Source organism: Girardinichthys multiradiatus, chromosome 2, assembly GCF_021462225.1.
Source record: "Girardinichthys multiradiatus isolate DD_20200921_A chromosome 2, DD_fGirMul_XY1, whole genome shotgun sequence".
Taxonomy (NCBI): Eukaryota; Metazoa; Chordata; class Actinopteri; order Cyprinodontiformes; family Goodeidae; genus Girardinichthys; species Girardinichthys multiradiatus.
The window spans coordinates 12,864,929-12,885,997 of record NC_061795.1 but is presented as its reverse complement, the minus strand read 5'-3'; the positions used below and the strand labels follow the sequence as shown (position 1 = coordinate 12,885,997).

At 41.3% G+C, this 21,069-nt stretch overlaps 1 protein-coding gene and 1 long non-coding RNA gene across 2 annotated transcripts in view; one reads left to right on the top strand and one right to left on the bottom strand.

Moving 5' to 3' along the window:
* Positions 1–21,069, top strand: part of dus2 (dihydrouridine synthase 2) — a 51,520-nt gene that overhangs the window by 17,531 nt on the left and 12,920 nt on the right. Inside the window, exons 11-13 of the mRNA XM_047351259.1 lie at positions 3,589–3,757; positions 7,807–7,928; positions 8,051–8,191. Coding sequence (XP_047207215.1) covers positions 3,589–3,757; positions 7,807–7,928; positions 8,051–8,191 — 432 coding nt within the window. The remainder of the gene's footprint in view (positions 1–3,588; positions 3,758–7,806; positions 7,929–8,050; positions 8,192–21,069) is intronic.
* LOC124858938 overlaps positions 3,617–21,069 on the bottom strand; it is a 38,197-nt gene continuing 20,744 nt past the window's right edge. The window contains exon 4 of the long non-coding RNA XR_007035980.1: positions 3,617–3,722. This is a non-coding gene — a long non-coding RNA (uncharacterized LOC124858938). The remainder of the gene's footprint in view (positions 3,723–21,069) is intronic.

Sequence of the window (21,069 nt, the reverse complement as noted above, 5' to 3'; positions counted from 1 at the left end):
TATCAGGAGATTTTGGAGCACTTCATGCTTCCATCTGCTGAAAAGCTTTATGGAGATGAAGATTTCATTTTTCAGCACAACCTGGCACCTGCTCACAGTGCCAAAACCACTGGTAAATGTTTTACTGACCATGGTATCACTGTGCTCAATTGGCCTGCCAACTCTCCTGACCTGAACCCCATAGAGAATCTGTGGGATATTGTGAAGAGAACGTTGAGAGACTCAAGACCCAACACTCTGGATGAGCTAAAGGCCGCTATTGAAGCATCCTGGGCCTCCATAAGACCTCAGCAGTGCCACAGGCTGATTGCCTCCATGCCACGCCGCATTGAAGCAGTCATTTCTGCAAAAGGATTCCCGACCAAGTATTGAGTGCATAACTGTACATGATTATTTGAAGGTTGACGTTTTTTGTATTAAAAACACTTTTCTTTTATTGGTCGGATGAAATATGCTAATTTTGTGAGATAGGAATTTTGGGTTTTCATGAGCTGTATGCCAAAATCATCCGTATTAAGACAATAAAAGACCTGAAATATTTCAGTTAGTGTGCAATGAATCTAAAATATATGAATGTTAAATTTTCATCATTACATTATGGAAAATAATGAACTTTAGCACAATATGCTAATATTTTGAGAAGGACCTGTATGTCATTCCCAAGATGAATTGACGCTGTATTGGCCGCAAAAGGAGGCCCTACACCATACTAATAAATTATTGTGGTCTGAAATCAGGTGTTTCAGTTTCATTGTCCAACCCCTGTATATGGATCAAATCCTCAAAGATATTCATGTCAGATATTCCTCTATAAACTCTGTTCACTTTTGGTCGAATGGTCCAAGCAAACAATATCAAAACAAAAGGAACTTCTTTCTCCTCTCTGTTGTCCCTGGAATTCTGGGATTCAAGAAAGCTATGAATTTCTTCCCAACATCACATGGCAAGGGTGGTCCAGATGGCATTGGGGTGACCTTGAAAAGACGTGCTGGCAGTATTGTGCTGAGAGGTCGGGATATTGGGATGGCAAAGTATTCTATAACATGGTGTCAAACTACAATATGTGACAAATGATGATTTTCATTCTTATGACACCCTCCTCATGCAAACCCTGAAATCCATCTCAGGAACAAGAAACATTCATCAAGCTCAGTTGTTAGCTCAGAGAAACATCATCCATTGTAGGCTCTCTTCATGTTTTTGCACAGAGCCACAGATTTGCAAGTGTTTTAGTCCAGGCACTCACTCTTTGGGTGACATAACACAGGACCCAGATGTCCATGAAAGTTCGACCACTGCTGAAGTACAGAGCCCTCTGGAAATGTTGATGGAGGACATGGAGAAGGAGCCCAGGAGGGGACCCGAAGGCACAACAGTTGAGATAAGCCCTAGTGATGTTTAAAGTGAAGACTGGCTTGCTGTCATGTATGACCAGAACTGGTGACTAGCTAAAGCATTAAAAATTGATCAAGAGCATCAAGATGTTTAAGTTGAAAATGTTCGTTTCCAGCAAAAACAAGGACGTCGGGATGCCGGCTTTGTGCCATTCTCAGATGTTCTATTTAAGCTGAGAGAGGCATCCGGTGTAGATGCGCGAGCCACCTCGACTGGCTCCTCTCAATGTGGAGGAGCAGCGGATGTACTCCGAGCTCCCCCCAGATGGCCGAGCTCTTCACCCTATCTCTGAAGGAGTGCCCGGCCACTTAACGGAGGAAGCTCATATCAGCGGCTTGTATACGGGATCTCATTCTTTCGGTTATGGCCATAGGTGATGTTAGGAGCTTTGACCGACCGGTAAATCGGGAGCTTCGGCTCAGCTCTGTCTTCAACACAACGGACTGGCACAGCATTCCCATTACTGCGGTAGCCGCACTGACCCGTCTATCGATCTCCTGCCCCATTCTACCCTCACTCATGAACTAGACCCCAAGATACTTGAACTCCTCCACTTGAGGCAGGAACTCCCCTCCAACCTGAAGAGGGCAAGCCACCCTTTTCCAGTCGAGAACCATGGACTCTGACCTGGAGGATCTAATCCACATCCCAGCCGCTTCACACTCGGCTGTGGACAACCCCCAGTGCATGCGGTAGGTCTTGGCTAGAGGGGGCCAGTGTGGCCACGTCATCTGCAAAAAGGAGAGACAAAATCCACTGGTCCCCAAAACAGGCCCTCTACGGCCCTTGGCTGCACCTAGAAATCCTGTCCATAAAAGTTATGAACAGAACCGGTGACAAAGGGCAGCCCTGCCGGAGTCCAACATGCACCGGACCGAGAACAGGCTCGACTTAGTGCCGGGAGGCTGATGAGTGTGATCCCCCTAGAGTTTATTTTCAACACAGTGTTTATGCATCTGTAGTGACTTCTGATGTGATTCCGGGTTCAAACTGAAATCCTTTTTATACAATCATTGACAATCAGGCTTTTAAGAGACCATTTAAGCTAACATTAGCATTTTAGCTAATTTTCACTTATAAGGATAAATTAGCATATTGAATGGAGTGAGTTAATGTTAGCATTTTAGCTTGCATTTGCTTTTTAGCTAATTTTAGCCTATACACTGCTGTTATAATACTCTGTTTCAACAACAAGTAGTTTTGAGGTAACTTTAACTTGTTAAGCTGTTTTGTAGCTTATAGTCTTCCTACTTGAACAGTTCAGATGACCGTTTTCTTGCTAATGTTTCTGCTATTTCTGCTAATTTGTCATATTTCAGCCACTTTTCTGCTGTCAATGTAAGGATCTTTCAGCTACCTCTTCTGTTATCTGCTAATTCATTGAATTTCATTTATTGAACATTCTGTCAACCTTGGCCTCTTTCTGCCAGGTTTCAGCATGGGAGTTTAGCATTTCTGCTAATTCATTACATTTTGGCAGATTTTCTGTAGTCAAATTCAGCTTGTTTCTTCCATTTTTCAGCTAAAGAATTCAGCTTACAGCATTCACACCGGATTTTCACAGGAAATGCAAATTTGTCTTGTTTCTACAAACTTTAAAAATCCAGTACCAATAAACAACAGCAAAAAAGAGTCAATAGCAGAATAATTGGTTTGGCATTGGCAGAGAGGCTTTGGACATTTTTTATAGAAATCTGCCAATCAACCCACAAATGCATTTTCCTTCAAATGTTGCAAAACTTGAAGAGATAGAAACAGGATTACGAAGGGTATTTGATTTATTGGTTAGTAGCATTGTTACAATTTAGTTTTCATTGTGAATTAGCGCTGTATGAATAAACTTAATTGAAACTGAGTTTTGTCTCAAGACCCTTTACCAAAACATCTCCCTTACCATAAATGAATAAGCAACCACACTCAAATTCTTTTTTGTGCTAAGTCTTTCCCTGCTCTTGACTAAAAGCTTTTGGGAACCGTCCATTTTGTATCCCAGTTGTGTGGAATAGTCATCCTTGGGAGGTAGGATGACAGCTGAAGTGCAGTGGAACACTAGCCCTCTTTTGCATGGTTGGATTGCATTGGTTGTTGTTTATTGTATCATTAATTATTGTTTTTACTCATTTTTATGTTGTATTTTATGTTAAGCAGTCTGTAAACTTGCTTAATAATCTTACTATATTACCTCTCCTGCAGTGGAGGCTCTCTAGATTTGGTGAAGAACAACAGTGATATTGAGAAGTTCAGAAAGGTAACGGGTGCCTCGTCTGTCATGTTGGCTCGTGCTGCCATGTGGAATCCATCTGTGTTCAGCAGCCAGGGAACACTTCCTGTGGAAAAGGTCATGAAGGAATACATTAAATATGTAAGTTCATCATCATACATAGAAAACGGGAGAGGGATGACATTTAAGATTTTTAACATTTTATGGTTTTCTAAAATTTTGTTTGTGTGATACAGATTGGTAAAGTGAGTTATTGTTGACTTTCATCATAATTTTCAAGCCAAGCATAGTTTTAAGAGGTTTTAGATTCTGTTTGCGTAATCTGAAGAAGTTGACCACATTGTCGTTTATCTAGCCAGGGTCTTCTATGAAAGATATCAGGTGACTGATTGATACTGACCAGGTAGAAAACTTTAAAACTATATTGTTTTATTTGTGACTGCAGAAAAAAAGCACCTTTTTGAATAAAAAAAATCTTTAATGCCTGGTTTAACAGGCAAGATTTTAAATTGTCGGTTGATTTTCAAAACCTAAGAGACCACATACATGATTGTGGGTGAAAAATTGAAGGTGTTCGGTCCTACAGTGTGTGGTATACAGCCACACGACAAGCACAACACGCCGCACATGAACAGATATCACTCACAAACATAGATGGTACATTTCTCTCTCGGGATCAAACATGAGTTCAGAGTTATTCCCCTCTAGGTTTCTGTCACCTCGCTTTCTGATTGGCTACACGTAATGTTCAACAGGCTGCATGCTTCCTTGTCTTAGATTGAATATCCCAGAGTTGAGGTTGGAGCGGTACCAACATTCTTCCGAGCAGACTAGATCACTATTAACACACCACACACAGCAAGAAGATCTGAATAGATTATCTTTTAAGCCATCCAGATGTTTGGGGCATGGCGGGAGGGAAAGTTCGGGTCAAAAATTGTCATAGAAATCCTGCCATGTCAACCAGGCATTAGTCCTAAGCTGTTTTTAACAAATTGACAGCAATGATAATGAAAGCTAACTTTAAATTAAGCCATATTAATAACAGGGATATAACTAAATTAAACAAATACTATCATGATTATTGTGAGCAACTTTATCATGATTATCAAACATGCTCATGGTGTTATTAAAATGTCCTGAATATATGCAAAATTTTATTTTACAAGGTGAAGCCACACCAATGAACCAATGACTTTACAAAGTAGTAGTAGTAGTGGTCTTTATCATTTTACATATTTACTCTCTCACCAACACACAGAGAATAATTTCAAAGTAATCTTCCATTTCGAGTTCCTAACTATCTGTCTGATATCCCTAAGGTTATCTTCCGATGCTTTGTGTACAAAACAGGGGAATCAGCTGCTTTAAAGCATAATGAATGAAAGTCATGAGTTTAGTTTGAAATTTAGGAGCAATTTTAATTGCAATGTCACTGAAAGGCTTCCTGTAAGAAGTCTATGGATTGATTTGACTTATAATTGTGGAAATGGTTATATAATATCATAAGAGCTTTAAAAAGTTTATTGACTGGAACTAACTCAACACAGTAATTAAAAGTAAAGACTGGGGTAAAAGTAATTTTAAAATCATTTCAGGTTATTTAAATAGTGTCAATTCTTGTCAAATATGTGCAAGGCACTTTACAAAACAAGCAGATCAAATTCCTGTACATAAATATACACTGCTCAAAAAAAAATAAAGGGAACACTTAAACAACACAATATAACTCCAATTAAATCAAACTGTCCACTTATGAAGCAACACTGATTAACAATCAATTTCACATGCTGTTGTGCAAATGGAATAGACAACAGGGGGAAATCTTTGGCGATTATTAAGACACACTCAATAAAGGAGTGGTTCTGCAGGTGGGGACCACAGACCACTTCTCAGTACCTATGCTTTCTGGCTGATGTTTTGGTCACTTTTGAATGTTGGTGGTGCTTTCACACTCGTGGTAACATGAGACGGACTCTACAACCCACACAAGTGGCTCAGGTAGCGCAGCTCATCCAGGATGGCACATCAATGCAAAATGTGGTGAGAAGGTTTGCTGTGTCTGTCAGCGTAGTGTCCAGAGCCTGGAGGCGCTACCAGGAGACAGACCAGTACACTAGGAGACGTGGAGGAGGCCGTAGGAGGACAACAACCCAGCAGCAGGACCGCTACCTCCGCCTTTGTGCAAGGAGGAACAGGAGAAGCACTGCAAATTGACCTCCAGCAGGCCACAAATGTGCATGTGTCTGCACAAACAGTTGGAAACCGACTCCATGAGGATGGTATGAGGGCCCGACGTCCACAAATGGGGGTTGTGCTCACAGCCCAACACCGTGCAGGACGCTTGGCATTTGCCAGAGAACACCAGGATTGGCAAAGTCGCCACTGGCGCCCTGTGCTCTTCACAGATGATAGCAGGTTCACACTGAGCACATGTGACAGACGTGACAGAGTCTGGAGACACTGTGGAGAGCGATATGCTGCCTGCAACATCCTTCAGCATGACCAGTTTGGCAGTGGGTCAGTAATGGTGTGGCGTGGCATTTCTTTGGAGGGCCGCAGCCTGACTGCCATTAGGTACCGAGATGAGATCCTCAGACCTCTTGTGAGACCATATGCTGGTGCGATGGCCCTGGGTTCCTCCTAATGCAGGACAATGCTAGACCTCATGTGGCTGGAGTGTGTCAGCAGTTCCTGCAAGATGAAGACATTGAAGCTATGGACTGGCCCACCCGTTCCCCAGACCTGAATCCGACTGAGCACATCTGAGACATCATGTCTCACTCCATCCACCAACGTCACGTTGCACCACAGACTGTCCAGGAGTTGGTGGATGCTTTAGTCCAGGTCTGGGAGGAGATCCCTCAGGAGATCATCTGCCGTCTCATCAGGAGCATGTCCAGGCGCTGTAGGGAGGTCATACAGACACATGGAGGCCACACACAATACTGAGCCTCATTTTGACTTGTTTTAAGGACATTACATCAAAGTTGGATCAGCCTGTAGTGTGTTTTTCCACTATAATTTTGTGTGTGACTCTAAATCCAGGCCTCCATTGGTTAATACATTTGATTTCCATTGATGATTTTTGTGTGATTTTGTTGTCAGGACATTCAACTTTTTACAGAACAAAATATTCAATGAGAATATTTCATTCATTCAGATCTAGGATGTGTTATTTGAGTGTTCCCTTCATTTTTTTGAGCAGTGTATTTAATTATATCCAATCATATAGACAGATTCAATGACATACATTCCAATTCGATTCTAGTTAGAAAACGCTGAAGTCATGTTATGTTTATTATTTGTTTTTCATCTGTTTATTTTCCAGCATTTAAGACCTTTTCTAAGAATACGCAGCTTATTGCATCGAATCACTGCCTTTCTAGGAATTCCGAACAAGGATATGACCAGTTGATTGCATCGAGTTGGGAACTTTGTCATTTTACCTCATAATGAGCATGTATGTTATGACCACTGAAACAAAAAAGGTCCTTTGAATAGGAAGAAACCCTCAAGAGAACCTGGCTTGGTGTGATTAACCATCTACTGATAGAAACTTGAGGTTTGAGAAGACTATGGCAGGAGCACAAAAAATACATGTACTGGTCCAGGAGTTCTTTCTATGTTAAATAAAGGGCAAAGCATTAATTTCAATGGTAGCTGTTTTAACACCTTCATCTATCAGAGAGGCACTGCTTAACATATAAATTCTAAGCCAGTGGTAAAATCTATATGCAGCAGTTGCTTCTTCAGTGACTTTGTTCAGACGAGAGATGGAGTAAATACGAAAAAAGAGTCAAGTTTATCATATATTAAAAAAAGAACAGGTTATTAGCAGCAGCAGTTTACCCAATGACCTGCTGCTGGAGCTAAACATTAATGGCAGGCCTCAATTAACTTTTATAAAGAGACAAACATGAACACTGAGAGAGAACATGAAGTGAATGGCAGTAATAAATACAGATTATGCACAGTTGGAGAATAGCAGAGTAGCAAAAAGCAGTTAATTTGTGCTGCATAATTACCTCGTGTTTTTTAACTTCGGGATTTGAAGAATGAAATTCTTTCAGTAAACAGTGCTTTTACTAGCTAATGATTTGTCAATATCATTACGGTAATATTTTTGACATTTCCCATAATTCTGACAATAAGACTCTGACCTAATTTCTTTCATTTTCTGTTTACAGGCAATCCGATATGACAACCATGCTTTCAACACTAAGTACTGCCTGTGCCAGATGTTAAGAGACAAGGTGGAGTCTCCGCTGGGTAGGCAGGTGCAGGCAGCACAGACCAATGCTGAGATAAGGTACATGATTTATTTGTCTAAAACATTTGCTTTCTTAAACCAGGCAGAGAATGGAATATTATCAGTAAGGCATCTTAAGGTGTTGTGTAGAGTTAAAAATATGTGATTGTATTGTACTGCAGTGAGGCATATGGACTGCAGACGTTTTACCAGGAGATCCAGGAACAGCTGCAGGCCAAGAAGGATGCCCTTCACAGCAGCAATCAGCCTGACAGGCCAATAATGGATGGAGATGTGATGACCATGGCTGTCAAGTTTGAACGGTAAGTCTGTCAGTGTTGAGATTAAAACAAACCAAACATTGAGAAGCTTTAAAACCTTAAAATTTTATATGTTCTATTATCAAGCCTGTGCCTCTCAAGTATGAAGTTTTCTTTTCATTTGCAACCAGTTTAGACAGTAATATGTCTAATTTTATCACATTTTTCTGCAATAATGATAAAAGTGATGATAAAGATACATTACAGTCTTGTTTTGGAAATAGATAGTATATCTGTGCACATCACTGCAGTCTTAGCCCAACAAACACAAATACTGCTCTTACAAAAAAAAAAAAACTAAATGGATGAATTTATTGCTGCTTTCCTGGAACCAGCAGTGAAAAAAATTGTAAAAATAATGGACTTAACAATACTTCTTTGTTGTTGTCCTGTAGGGTCTATCGTCACAATAAATCAAAATTCCTATGATGATAAAATAATGTCAGGAGAACGATAAACAGTACAATGATTCTGCATACCTACTGCAGTTTTTACTATGATAAGACAGATAATATATTTAATTTCAATGGACCTCGAGTCTGTATCAGTATAACCATCAGGTGTAATAAAATATACCATAATTAACGAATGTGTTAAATGTGGTGGTAAATGAAACAAGTGGCAATGTTGCATTAAAAAGGATTACTAAACAGCTGCTTCTTTGCTTCTGAGAGTTAAAAGTTAAGGGAAAAACTTGATCTTGAAATTCTCCTCAGGATAACATTGATGTTTGTCAGATGCTGCAATACATCTTCATAATACAAAATCCCAACGATCCCGAATCCCTGACACGAGTCAGGACATATCTATACAAAAGTCATGTCATTGTTGTGTATGTATAACTTTTGACCAATCCAAAGTATCTTTTCCATTTACGCACATTTTCTGGCACACTGAACACTAATGTCAAAGCGACCTGGCAGGATTCAAGATATCATTCTTTCCAACTGGACTGTTTCTATCCAGCCTACAGGTTCGCTTCTACAATAACAAGTCCATTAGTCTTTCCTCACGCCAATAACTTTTCCTTATCTAACTTGTTCCCAAACAGGCCTTGCATGCTGCTCAATGTGACTGTTTCCTTATGCCCAGAACAATCTACACAGAATTTATTTTCACATATGGTAAAAACAATAGTAACACTTTTAATCTACCAAGCAAAGCTTTAAGCTTCCACACTAATCACCACATGGAAAACTCATATAAGACAGCAATGATCATCCATCCATTTTCAACATCTTAAACCATTTTGACAGATTGCAATTCTAACCCCAGACCACTTGGTGGTGAGTTAGCATATTAATTAGTTGTTTGCATCAAAAACAACAGTATCTGGGACCACAGACTGGGAGGGGGGGCACGGTACAGACAAAGGTCACAAGGCAAGAATGCGCCCAAGCAGCCCCAGTCAAATATGGAAAAATGGCAGAAACGTACTGATGCTCTGGATCCAAGAGAGGGTTCAGCAGAGTCCAAGAAACGCAAGAAAGAGGCCAACCCTAAACCTAGACAGTACAGTGAAAAATATGTTTTGTATAGATTTACTTCTACGTCTACAGAATGAAACAAGCCAGTCAGTTTGCTTTGCAGCTGGATGAATAGACAGATGTGAGTGGAGATTCAATTCAATTCAAAAATACTTTATTAATCCCAAGGGGAAATTAAATGATGTTGTAGCTCATTATGAAGGTTTCTTCAAAGAGCCGTTGTAGATGCTGATGGCTGTGGGCAGGAAGATGCTTGTGATGCTTAGATGCTCAGCTCCTCGCCTTCGTTCTTTAATAAGATGTGTGATGAGCGAGCATATCTTATTTTGCAAATGGGTACCAGGAAGGACAACCGGGGAAGAGATGTTCCAGGTTATAGACAGTTTTTCAAAGTTCATGATCTGCAGTGGAAAACCTGCAGCTACATCTGTACTGATGGCTGAGATGACGGGAAGCGTGAAGGGACTGTTTGGACACATTAAAATGGTAAATCCCGACATTAAATGGATGCATTATATTATTCATCGTGAAGCACTGGCTAGTAAGAGAGTTAGTCCTGATTAAATGCTGTAATGGATGATGCTGTGAAGATAATAAACCTCATCCAATCCTGGCCAATGAATCACAGACTGTTTGAAACTCTTTGTTCATGAAAACGGTGCAGAGCACAAACAGCTTTTGCCACACACTGACGAGCGCTGGCTGTCTTGTCGTAAAATGCTATTGAGACTTTATTAACTTAGCAGTGAAGGTTTTGCCAAGTGGGTGGCATATCTCACTGATGTGTTTGCCAAATTAAATGAGCTCAACCTATCACTTCAGGAAAAATAAGTCACACATCCTGAAAATGTATGACAAAGTTAAAGGATTCAATAAAAAGCTCAAACTATGGGACAGGAAATGTGATGAGGGAGATGTGAGCTCTTTCCCACTACTTGATGCCCATGTTGTCACTGATGCTGCCAGGGGTCCAGTGGTCAAACTGGTGCAAGCACATCTGTCCAACCTCTGCACTGATTTCAGCCAGTATTTTCAGGACATTGAAGAAAAGTCAGAAAGACTGGATTGGGTGAGGAACCCATTCATTGTTAGTGAGAGCAGCAACAACCTTTATGTAAGGCTGCAGGAGCATCTGATGGATTTATCGTCTGACCGTGGGCAAAATGGCATTTGCTAAGAAGAAATTGACTGAATTTTGGTGTGACGTGGGGAAGGAATACCCTGAACTGGGAAAACATGCACTATTTGAACTTTTGCCTTTTGGTTCTACATATATGTGTGAGATTACCTTCTCTGCCTTGACACACATCAAAACCGCTGAAGCGTTTTGTACTAACCGGAGATGCTGAAAAGAGGACTGTTCCAAGCCAAAGTACAGGGAGTTGCAGTCCAATCTGTGGGTAACAAACAAGCGAATGAGAAGCTCAAACACATCAGCTGAAAGGTATGGCTTTCCCTTCATCTGCCTTTGTAGTTTAAGGGGATCATCAAGAAAAACACCCACGTTTTTGACATTATCCTTAAAATAGGAGGATAAAGGGCCCAGAGTGCCATCTGTTACAGAATTCCCAAAGAAGACAATCTCTGTTTTGTTTTCATTTAGTTTAAAAAAAGTTTAGAGACAACCACAATCCAACGTTTTCAAGGCAGCACAGTAAAAGTTGAAATGAGTCTTTCCCTGCTTTTAAGGGCAGATAAATCTGAAGGTCATCAGCGAAGCAATGGAATGAAAGGTTATACTTAAAAACATGGATCCCAAAGGCAACATGTCTCTCAGTGATAGTAGGGAAACATACAGTCTAGATTTTTTCCATCTCCTCTCAGCGTGTCTGCATTCGCGTCTGATGGCATGAGTATATTCATTCAGCCAAGGCTTGGCAAGCACAGCCATTACTGGTGCAATAGAGTCCAAAATATTGGTGCAGGTGGAGTTAAGCAAAACAGATAGGGCCTCCGCGCTTTCACTGGTTGCACTATAAATCCCACAATTAAGAAATAAAGCAGAAAATTGAAGCGCTAAAGAGGTATTAAGTGCTTGTGTTTTTCGTTCTAGAGTTTATCAACAGAGCTGTGCAGCGAAATGGTAAAGCGCACAGGGAAACAACCAGACACTGAAATAGCATACAGGTCCTTCTCAAAAAATTAGCATATTGTGATAAAGTTCATTATTTTCCATAATGTCATGATGAAAATTTAACATTCATATATTTTAGATTCATTGCACACTAACTGAAATATTTCAGGTCTTTTATTGTCTTAATACGGATGATTTTGGCATACAGCTCATGAAAACCCAAAATTCCTATCTCACAAAATTAGCATATCATTAAAAGGGTCTCTAAACGAGCTATGAACCTAATCATCTGAATCAACGACTTAACTCTAAACACCTGCAAAAGATTCCTGAGGCCTTTAAAACTCCCAGCCTGGTTCATCACTCAAAACCCCAATCATGGGTAAGACTGCCGACCTGACTGCTGTCCAGAAGGTCACTATTGACACCCTCAAGCAAGAGGGTAAGACACAGAAACAAATTTCTGAACAAATAGGCTGTTCCCAGAGTGCTGTATCAAGACACCTCAGTGGGAAGTCTGTGGGAAGGAAAAAGTGTGGCAGAAAACGCTGCACAATGAGAAGAGGTGACCGGACCCTGAGGAAGATTGTGGAGAAGGGCCGATTCCAGACCTTGGGGGATCTGCGGAAGCAGTGGACTGAGTCTGGAGTAGAAACATCCAGAGCCACCGTGCACAGGCGTGTGCAGGAAATGGGCTACAGGTGCCGCATTCCCCAGACCTGGGCTACAGAGAAGCAGCACTGGACTGTTGCTCAGTGGTCCAAAGTACTTTTTTCGGATGAAAGCAAATTCTGCATGTCATTTGGAAATCAAGGTGCCAGAGTCTGGAGGAAGACTGGGGAGAAGGAAATGCCAAAATGCCAGAAGTCCAGTGTCAAGTACCCACAGTCAGTGATGGTCTGGGGTGCCGTGTCAGCTGCTGGTGTTGGTCCACTGTGTTTTATCAAGGGCAGGGTCAATGCAGCTAGCTATCAGGAGATTTTGGAGCACTTCATGCTTCCATCTGCTGAAAAGCTTTATGGAGATGAAGATTTCATTTTTCAGCACGACCTGGCACCTGCTCACAGTGCCAAAACCACTGGTAAATGGTTTACTGACCATGGTATCACTGTGCTCAATTGGCCTGCCAACTCTCCTGACCTGAACCCCATAGAGAATCTGTGGGATATTGTGAAGAGAACGTTGAGAGACTCAAGACCCAACACTCTGGATGAGCTAAAGGCCGCTATCGAAGCATCCTGGGCCTCCATAAGACCTCAGCAGTGCCACAGGCTGATTGCCTCCATGCCACGCCGCATGGAAGCAGTCATTTCTGCAAAAGGATTCCCGACCAAGTATTGAGTGCATAACTGTACATGATTATTTGAAGGTTGACGTTTTTTGTATTAAAAACACTTTTCTTTTATTGGTCGGATGAAATATGCTAATTTTGTGAGATAGGAATTTTGGGTTTTCATGAACTGTATGCCAAAATCATCCGTATTAAGACAACGAAAGACCTGAAATATTTCAGTTAGTGTGCAATGAATCTAAAATATACGAATGTTAAATTTTCATCATTACATTATGGAAAATAATGAACTTTATCACAATGTGCTAATTTTTTGAGAAGGACCTGTATTTCTGAGATGCACACACCCAAACCGAAGGACAACATCAAGTCCAATGTGTGTCATTTTTCATGAGTGGGGACATTCACCCACTGCTTTAAAGAGTCTACAACACCCAAAACGTCCTTGATCAGAGACTTCCGGCGGTGCTCGACATAGCATGTTCGCATAAAGAACGAGCTTCGACACAAGCCTCTTATTCTTATTTGGGCTAAAACTGAGTTATATCTGTAAAATAATGAGTGGGGACAAAAATAAGAAAGGAGGATATGGATTACAAAACATTCTTGATTGTAAAATGGAAAAAGTTGCATTGAGTGAAGACAGCATAACATCGAGGCAAGATAGCGGACGTAGCACAGGGCTGGACCTGACCGTGGAGCAGCAAGCAATGTTTTGTTGGCTGAAATGTCAGTGCCAAACTGAAAATTGACCTCCAAGAGTTTCGTGCAGGATTCCGAGAGAACATAAAGAAACAGATGGACGAGTTTGCCAAAGAAATAAACCAGAGATTACGCGACACAGCAGATTAGGTGGAAGAAGTGGCTGGGCGCATAAAGCAAGTGGAAGACTGTCAGAATGTTGGGATGTGGGAGTTAAGGAAACTCTGGTACAGTTGTTGAACAACCAGCGGGCAGTGCAGGACAAAGTGTCTGACTTGGAATGCCGATCAAGATGTAAAAACATCCGGATATATGGCGTCCTGGAAGATTTAGAGGGCACATCTGCAAAGGTCTTTGTTGAAAATCCCATCAAGAACGAGCTGGGCCTGAATCGTATCATCAACACTGAAGTCCGAGTATTAGGACCAAAGCCACCGGCAAGCGCACCACCCCACACAATTATAGTCTGTTTCCTCTGGTTCTCCGATAAGGAAGAGATCCTGCGGGCTGCTTGGAAAAGGGTGGTGCAGATTTAAAACAAACAGGTGTACTTCGATCATGATTATGCACTGTAAGTACAGAAAAAGAGACGTGACTGTATTCCAATCAAGAAAGCTCTGAAGGAGAATGGAATCTGCTTTCAGACTCCACTCAGCAAGATGCAAGTTTTCTATTCATCTGGCAGCTTCCTCTATAACAGCGTGACTCAGGCCTCCGAGGATCTGCGAAAACCAGTAATACTGGTCGGAAAATTCACCACAGAGGCCCAAACCAACGAGACAACAGAGGAGATGCTGAAAGCGGCTACTACAGTGGAAATGTAAACGAAAAAGAATGGCGACAGTTTTCAACAGCAGGTCTGGGAGAAACTTAAAAGGTACTGGAGGAAACTGGAAGAGCCCCGGGTTAATGAATGTGGCGAATACGGCTGCACCACAGTAAGACTGTTTCATGTCAACTTTTGTATCCAGTTTACCGGTGGAAGCTCTTATGTTATGTATCTTTACTGTTCAGTGACGTTTGATGTTGTTTTGGGGTCTGGGATGATATATACGCATGACTTACTATAGCAAACCAATGTTTCATAAATTTTATAATATTGTGTCACTAGATACACACAGATAACGCTTATTTCTGCAGGAGATTTCAGTTTGCTGTAAAATCCCCAGTTAGAAGAGGCTCCCCAACAAAGAAACGAATAAAAACAATGTTATCAGATTTAGGACTTATTGACATGTGTTAGTCCTTCCACGGGTAAACACCAGGATTTACTTTCTACTCGCCTCGGCCCTCTGTGTACTCAAGGATTGATTACTATTTTATGTATAATAGGGACCTTAACACGGTGAAGAATTGCAGGATAGGCCAGCGAGATTTTTCTGACAACTCGGGAATTTACTTAACATTACATTTAGATGGAAGACAGAGGAAAACCTTATGGAGACCAAATACTAGCATGTTGAATTACCCTACGTTTGTAAAACTCATTGGCTACAGATTTAAACCTGTATCTGCCAGACAATAATAATAGGGAGACAAACCCCGGTATCTTGGGATGCAGCTAAAGCTGTCCTTAGGGGAAAAATAATTACTAGACAAACTGTGCTTACAAAGAAAAAGGCACAAGATTTAAAATTACAGGACAGATTAAAGGCCTTGGAGCAGACACATTTAACGAATATAAGTATAAGGGTAATTCACCAAATTAGACAGGAAATAGACAAGATATTAGGCGAAGAAGTTGAAAAGAACATACGATACATGAGACAGAGGTATTATGAGGCAGGACCTAAAGCATGGTGGATTAGGGAAGAACAAGCCGAAAATACCATACATAAAATTTTAGACCCTGCTGACAAAAAACTGGCATCCGATTTAGATAAAATTCAAAATATATTTGAAACATACTACAAATCCTTATACAGCTAAACTATGAATGCTGATGAAAAAACAGATAACTGATTTCCTGAAATCATTAGACCTGCCTTCAATTGGCAGGAAAGCAAATAATAGGCAAATAATAGGAAATTTGTAATCAGCCAATCAAATGGTTGCAACTCAGTGCATTTAGGCATGTAGACATGGTCAAGACGATCTGCTGCAGTTCAAACCGAGCATCAGAACGAGGAAGAAAAGGGATTTAAGTGATTTTGAACGTAGCATGGTTGTTGGTGCCAGACGGGCTGGTCTGAGTATTTCAGAATCTGCTGATCTACTGGGATTTTCACGCACTACCATGTCTAGGGTTTTACAGAGAATGGTCCGAAAAAGAGAAAATATCCAGTGAGCGGCAGTTCTGTGTGCGCAAATGCCTTGTTGATGCCAGAGGTCAGAGGACCCTGTAACCACTCGTTACAACCAACCAAGGCATGCAGAAGAGCATCTCTGAACGCACAACACGCCGAACTTTGAGGCAGATGGGCTATAGCAGCAGAAGACCACACCGGGTGCCACTCCCGTCAGCTAAGAACAGGAAACTGAGGCTACAGTTCACACAGGCTCACCAAAATTGGACGATAGAAGACTGGAAAAATGTTGCCTGGTCTGAAGAGTCTCGATTTCTGCTGCGACATTCGGATGGTTGGGTCTGAATTTGGCGTCAACAACATGAACGCATGGATCCATCCTGCCTTGTATCAAGGATTCAGGCTGGTGGTGGTGGAGTAATGCTGTGGGGGATATTTTCTTGGCACACCCATGTCATAAACCACGAATCATCTCTGACTGGTTTCTTGAACATGACAATGAGTTCACTGTACTCAATTGGCCTCCACAGTCACCAGATCTCAATCCAATAGAGCACCTTTGGGATGTGGTGGAACGGGACATTCGCATCATTGATGTGCAGCCGACAAATCTGCTGCATCTATGTGATGCTATCATGTCAATACGGACCAAACTCTCTGAGGAATATTTCCAGTACCTTGTTGATTCTAGGCTATGAAGGATTAAGGCAGTTCTGAAGGCAAAAGGGGGTCCAACCTGGTGCTAGCAAGGTGTACCTAATAAAGTGGCCGGTGAGTGTATGTGTGTTATTAAAAGCGACTCAAAACATGAACCTATTCTAATAAATTAGATTTTTTTGGTACTCTTGAAATCCCGATATTAACCATATGAAGGAATGCTTTCCTAGGTTATGGAATGGGTTTACTTTGTAAAAATGTAAATTCTGGGCAAGAATTTATTTAGAAAGCAATAAAACAAATTTGTTTGGGACTTATTTGTGTGCAGTGAGGACAGACAATACTTTAAACTAGGCTGCCATTTATTAAGTCTCTAGGTATAGTATCTTTTTAAGTTTTACCTCTGGGTGTTTTGATGTTATAATGTCTTGCTGCACTAGTTCAGTTCATTTATTTTATTTATTCTTGTGTTTAAAAGAGTCACTTTATATGTTTAAGCATATTGGTCAGATTTAAGCATACATACAGTATTTTACCGTACTCATTATGCTTTACTGTCAGAAATTAGGGAGCTCTAGTTTAAATCGCTTTGAGTGGTCTGGATGACTAGAAAACCAAGATATAAATTAAGTCATTTTACCATTTATCAAACCACCAGTTATAGAAATTTGTTTTTTGTTTTGCTTGTGAGTTGTGAACAAATTTCAATTAAGGGGATATTATGATCAATAGTTACATTTACCCTTATATAAACATCAGATTTTGATCTTTCACCATAATTATTTACAATCCATGCTTCACATATATTTTTTAATCTCTAAAAGCCCTTTATGAGGGGATTTATTTATATCTGTTGTTGTTGTTTGTTTATATTCTTTAGGTCATAATGAAAACTGCCTGAGACTCAAAACATGTCAAAAATCTTAAAATGGTTTAAACACAGTCCTCTAGATGAACCCTGGCTAGACGTAGAACAGACATTATGCAATAATATTAAGATTTCATATCTACCATTTATTAGCTCAAATATAAAACGACATGTATGCTTTAAAAGCCTCAATATCAGGACCTCTCTGACAGCATGGTGGGAATATCTAAAAATGACAGGGTCACTAATCCCATGCAAACGTACACCCATCTAGAACAACCGTGACATCCTACAAAACAATATGATAAACTCCAGATTGGAGGAGTAAAGGAATTAAATACCTGGAATATATATATATTTGAAGGAATTTAGTTCATCCCATTTAACAGATTAACTATACAATATGGGATGGGCAACAATATATTTTTAGAATTTCAATGTAATCCAATAGAGCTGTTTGGGGGCTGACTAAGATCAAACAGTCAGTTTGGAGTGAATCGGACCTTCCATATGGAAGCTACACTCATTTGTTTATTTGTGGGCGGGGCTAAAGTGATGTCATCTATTGACTCTGTCAACATGTCCATCATTAACTCATGATCATGTATATTACATTTCAAGTGGATCCGATGATGTATCAGGGAGATATAGCCCTTGAAGTCCCCTAGGGGGCGCTGTTGATCCAATTTCCAATGTAATCCAATAGAGGTGTTTGCGGGCTGACAAAGATAACCCATATTTATTTTGGAGTGAATCGGACCATCCATGTGTAATTTAGAGCCAAACAAATGGCCGTGGCGTGACATCGGAATTTGCCACACCCTCCAGCTAACGCGGTCAGTACTGGCGACTGTCTTAGACCATCATGTTATCTGTTACTTGGGACAGTTTCACATTGATTAGGTGAAGAACATCAAAAATTTACTCTCTAATAGAAAACATGACACTTCCTTTTCTCAGGGGACGGGGCTTCAATGATGTCAGCATCTGATCAGTGAATATTGTTCAGGGCCAGAGTGATTTTCAAGTCTCTAAGTCAAAAACTGTAGGAGGAGTTCACTCAGATATGAGGGCTAGAAAGGGCAAAACAGGGGTCAAAATGGCAACTTCAATCCAAAATGGCCGACTTCCTGTGGGGTTTGGACCAACGCTCCACAAGACTTTTTTGTAGGTCCTGAGAAGTTATATATGTGTTCCAAATTTCAGATTCCTCGTTCAAAGCATGGCTAGGGGCTGATATTTTAAAATTTTCTAGCAGGCGCTGTGGACGAATTAGGCCATGCCCACCAAATATGTCATCAGATCTCTGTTGGGTACTGGACTAGGATCAATCACATTGAATTTGGTGGAGATCAGATGATGTATGTGGAAATTAAAGCCAAATGTATGGCCATGGCGTGACCTCCAACTTCGCCGCGCCACCACGGCCACGCCTTTTATGAAAAGTCACTGTGCTTCAAACGAAGTTAGACCCACTAGTTATCAGTCACCTGACAAAGTTTGAAGCAGATTGAGTGTAGAAAGGCAGATAGCGACCTTTCCAAGTAAAAAAAAGTGACTTGCTGTTCCCAGAGGCGTGGCTTTGATGATGTCAGCATATGACCGCATAGGATCGTTGTGAACCCGAAGGTCCTCCTTCATGCCAACTTTGGTGTGATTTGGTGTTTCTTTGGGAAAGTTATTGCATTTCTTAACTTTGGGCGTGGACATCGTTTTTGTGCCCTGGCCACGCCCCCTAAACATGGCCAAAAACTCAGGATTTTGATAACTTTTAATCCCCCATGCCTAAACTGCATATTGACGAAATATGAAGCTGATAGCTAAAAATCCCTTGGAGGAGTTCGTTAAAGTTCAAGGTGAGTAAAAGTGAAAAACGACCAAAAATTGGCCTTTGACCCAAAATGGCCGACTTTCTGTGCTTTTTAGGGCATACACCCAAGAGACTTTTTTTCTTGGTTTGTGGAGCTCTACCTGTGTTCGGCCTATCTCACTTTAGGGGTCGCTGTAGAGCCGTTTGGCCACGCCCACTGACAACGACATTAAGGAACAAGACTTTCACATGGGGGACAATTTTAGGTGAAATCTTGTGAGTTTTCGTGCATGGCAAAGTCCCCAAATTGCCCCGCAAAGACGCAGCGGAAGAAAGAAAGAATAAGAAATCCAACAATTACAATAGGTCCTTGCAGGCTTCCTGCTCGGGCTTAATTAAAGCTGCAAGCAGCATTGATGGCCCTCGCACCTCAGCGCAACTTGGCCTGTGCAGCGACCGCGGGAGCCTGGTATCGCCGCCTGCGTATGACCGACGAGGCTGCCCTTCAATTCCACACATCGCCACTAGGAGGGACTGTGAGCAACATGTCATATGATGTGCGGACATGCAGAGTTGTCATCTGGCGAGAAGCATTTAAAATTTGGGGGAAATCCGACCTTCCAGATGGAAGCTCCACTCACTTATTTATTAGTGGGTGGGGCTGAAATGATGTCATGAACTGACTGTGGCAACATGTTCAGCATTGATCCCTGATGATGTATACAATTCAATTCAAAGATACTTTATTGATCCCCGAGGGGAAATTAGAATTCCAGTACAACCCATCCAAACATACACAAGACAAGACAATGGGGGGACGGGTCACCGAGGCTTTGCTGCCCGCTCACAGGCGCTGCCCTTGCTAGATGAGAAAAGAGGCCACATTAGGAAAGTAGAGGGAAAAAAAAAATCATATTTCACACTTTATCCTTAGCAGGATACAGTTTGAGATTGCAAAAAACCTCAGCACAAAGAAACAACAAATTTACAAAACAACATCATGCTGGGAACGGTGAAGGTGGTGTGAGGGGTGCATATGTTTATCTTGAGCATGTGTGTGTGTGCAAGTGAGTGTGTGCAAGTAAGTCCATGAAGCACTGTCACAGAGGCCATTGTCCTTGATAGTTCATTGGAATGTACATCAACCGGCCAAGTTCTGAGCAGGTCCACAGGTGTTCTCAGGGAAGGGAGGGGGCAGAGGGAGCAGAGCGTCATGTTTACATAACTTCCAGGAGAAGTTGAAGATAGCCAGCCATCAAGGCCGCGCAGGGGAGCCAGATTCAGAAAAACAATAATTATTTGGGTTAGGCTGACTCTTAATTTTCCGTCAGCCTTGAGAGTCTCACTGGTGCTTCTCAAAGGCGAATCCAAATAGACAAATTCCTGGTCTTTCTGCCAGATCCAAGCGAACAACTTTCTCCAAGATTTATACCATTTCACCCCTGAGTTCAGGAACCGCAACCCGCTTGCGATCCAGTATAAGGATCACATTCAGTCTGCGATTCAGCTCATGTAACATCTCAGTCTGAGTGTTGATCGCTCTGAAGATCCCATCACACATGCCAGGCAGCCTTACAATGGCCAGAACAGCTGCTGACATTCTCCGAATTTCCCAATATGCCAGGTAACCGCTGACTCCAAAAAGCAGACATTTCAAGTGGATCCAATGATGTATGAGGGACATATAGACCTTGAAGTGTCCTAGGGGGCGCTCTTGATCCAAATTTCAATGTAATCCAATAGAGC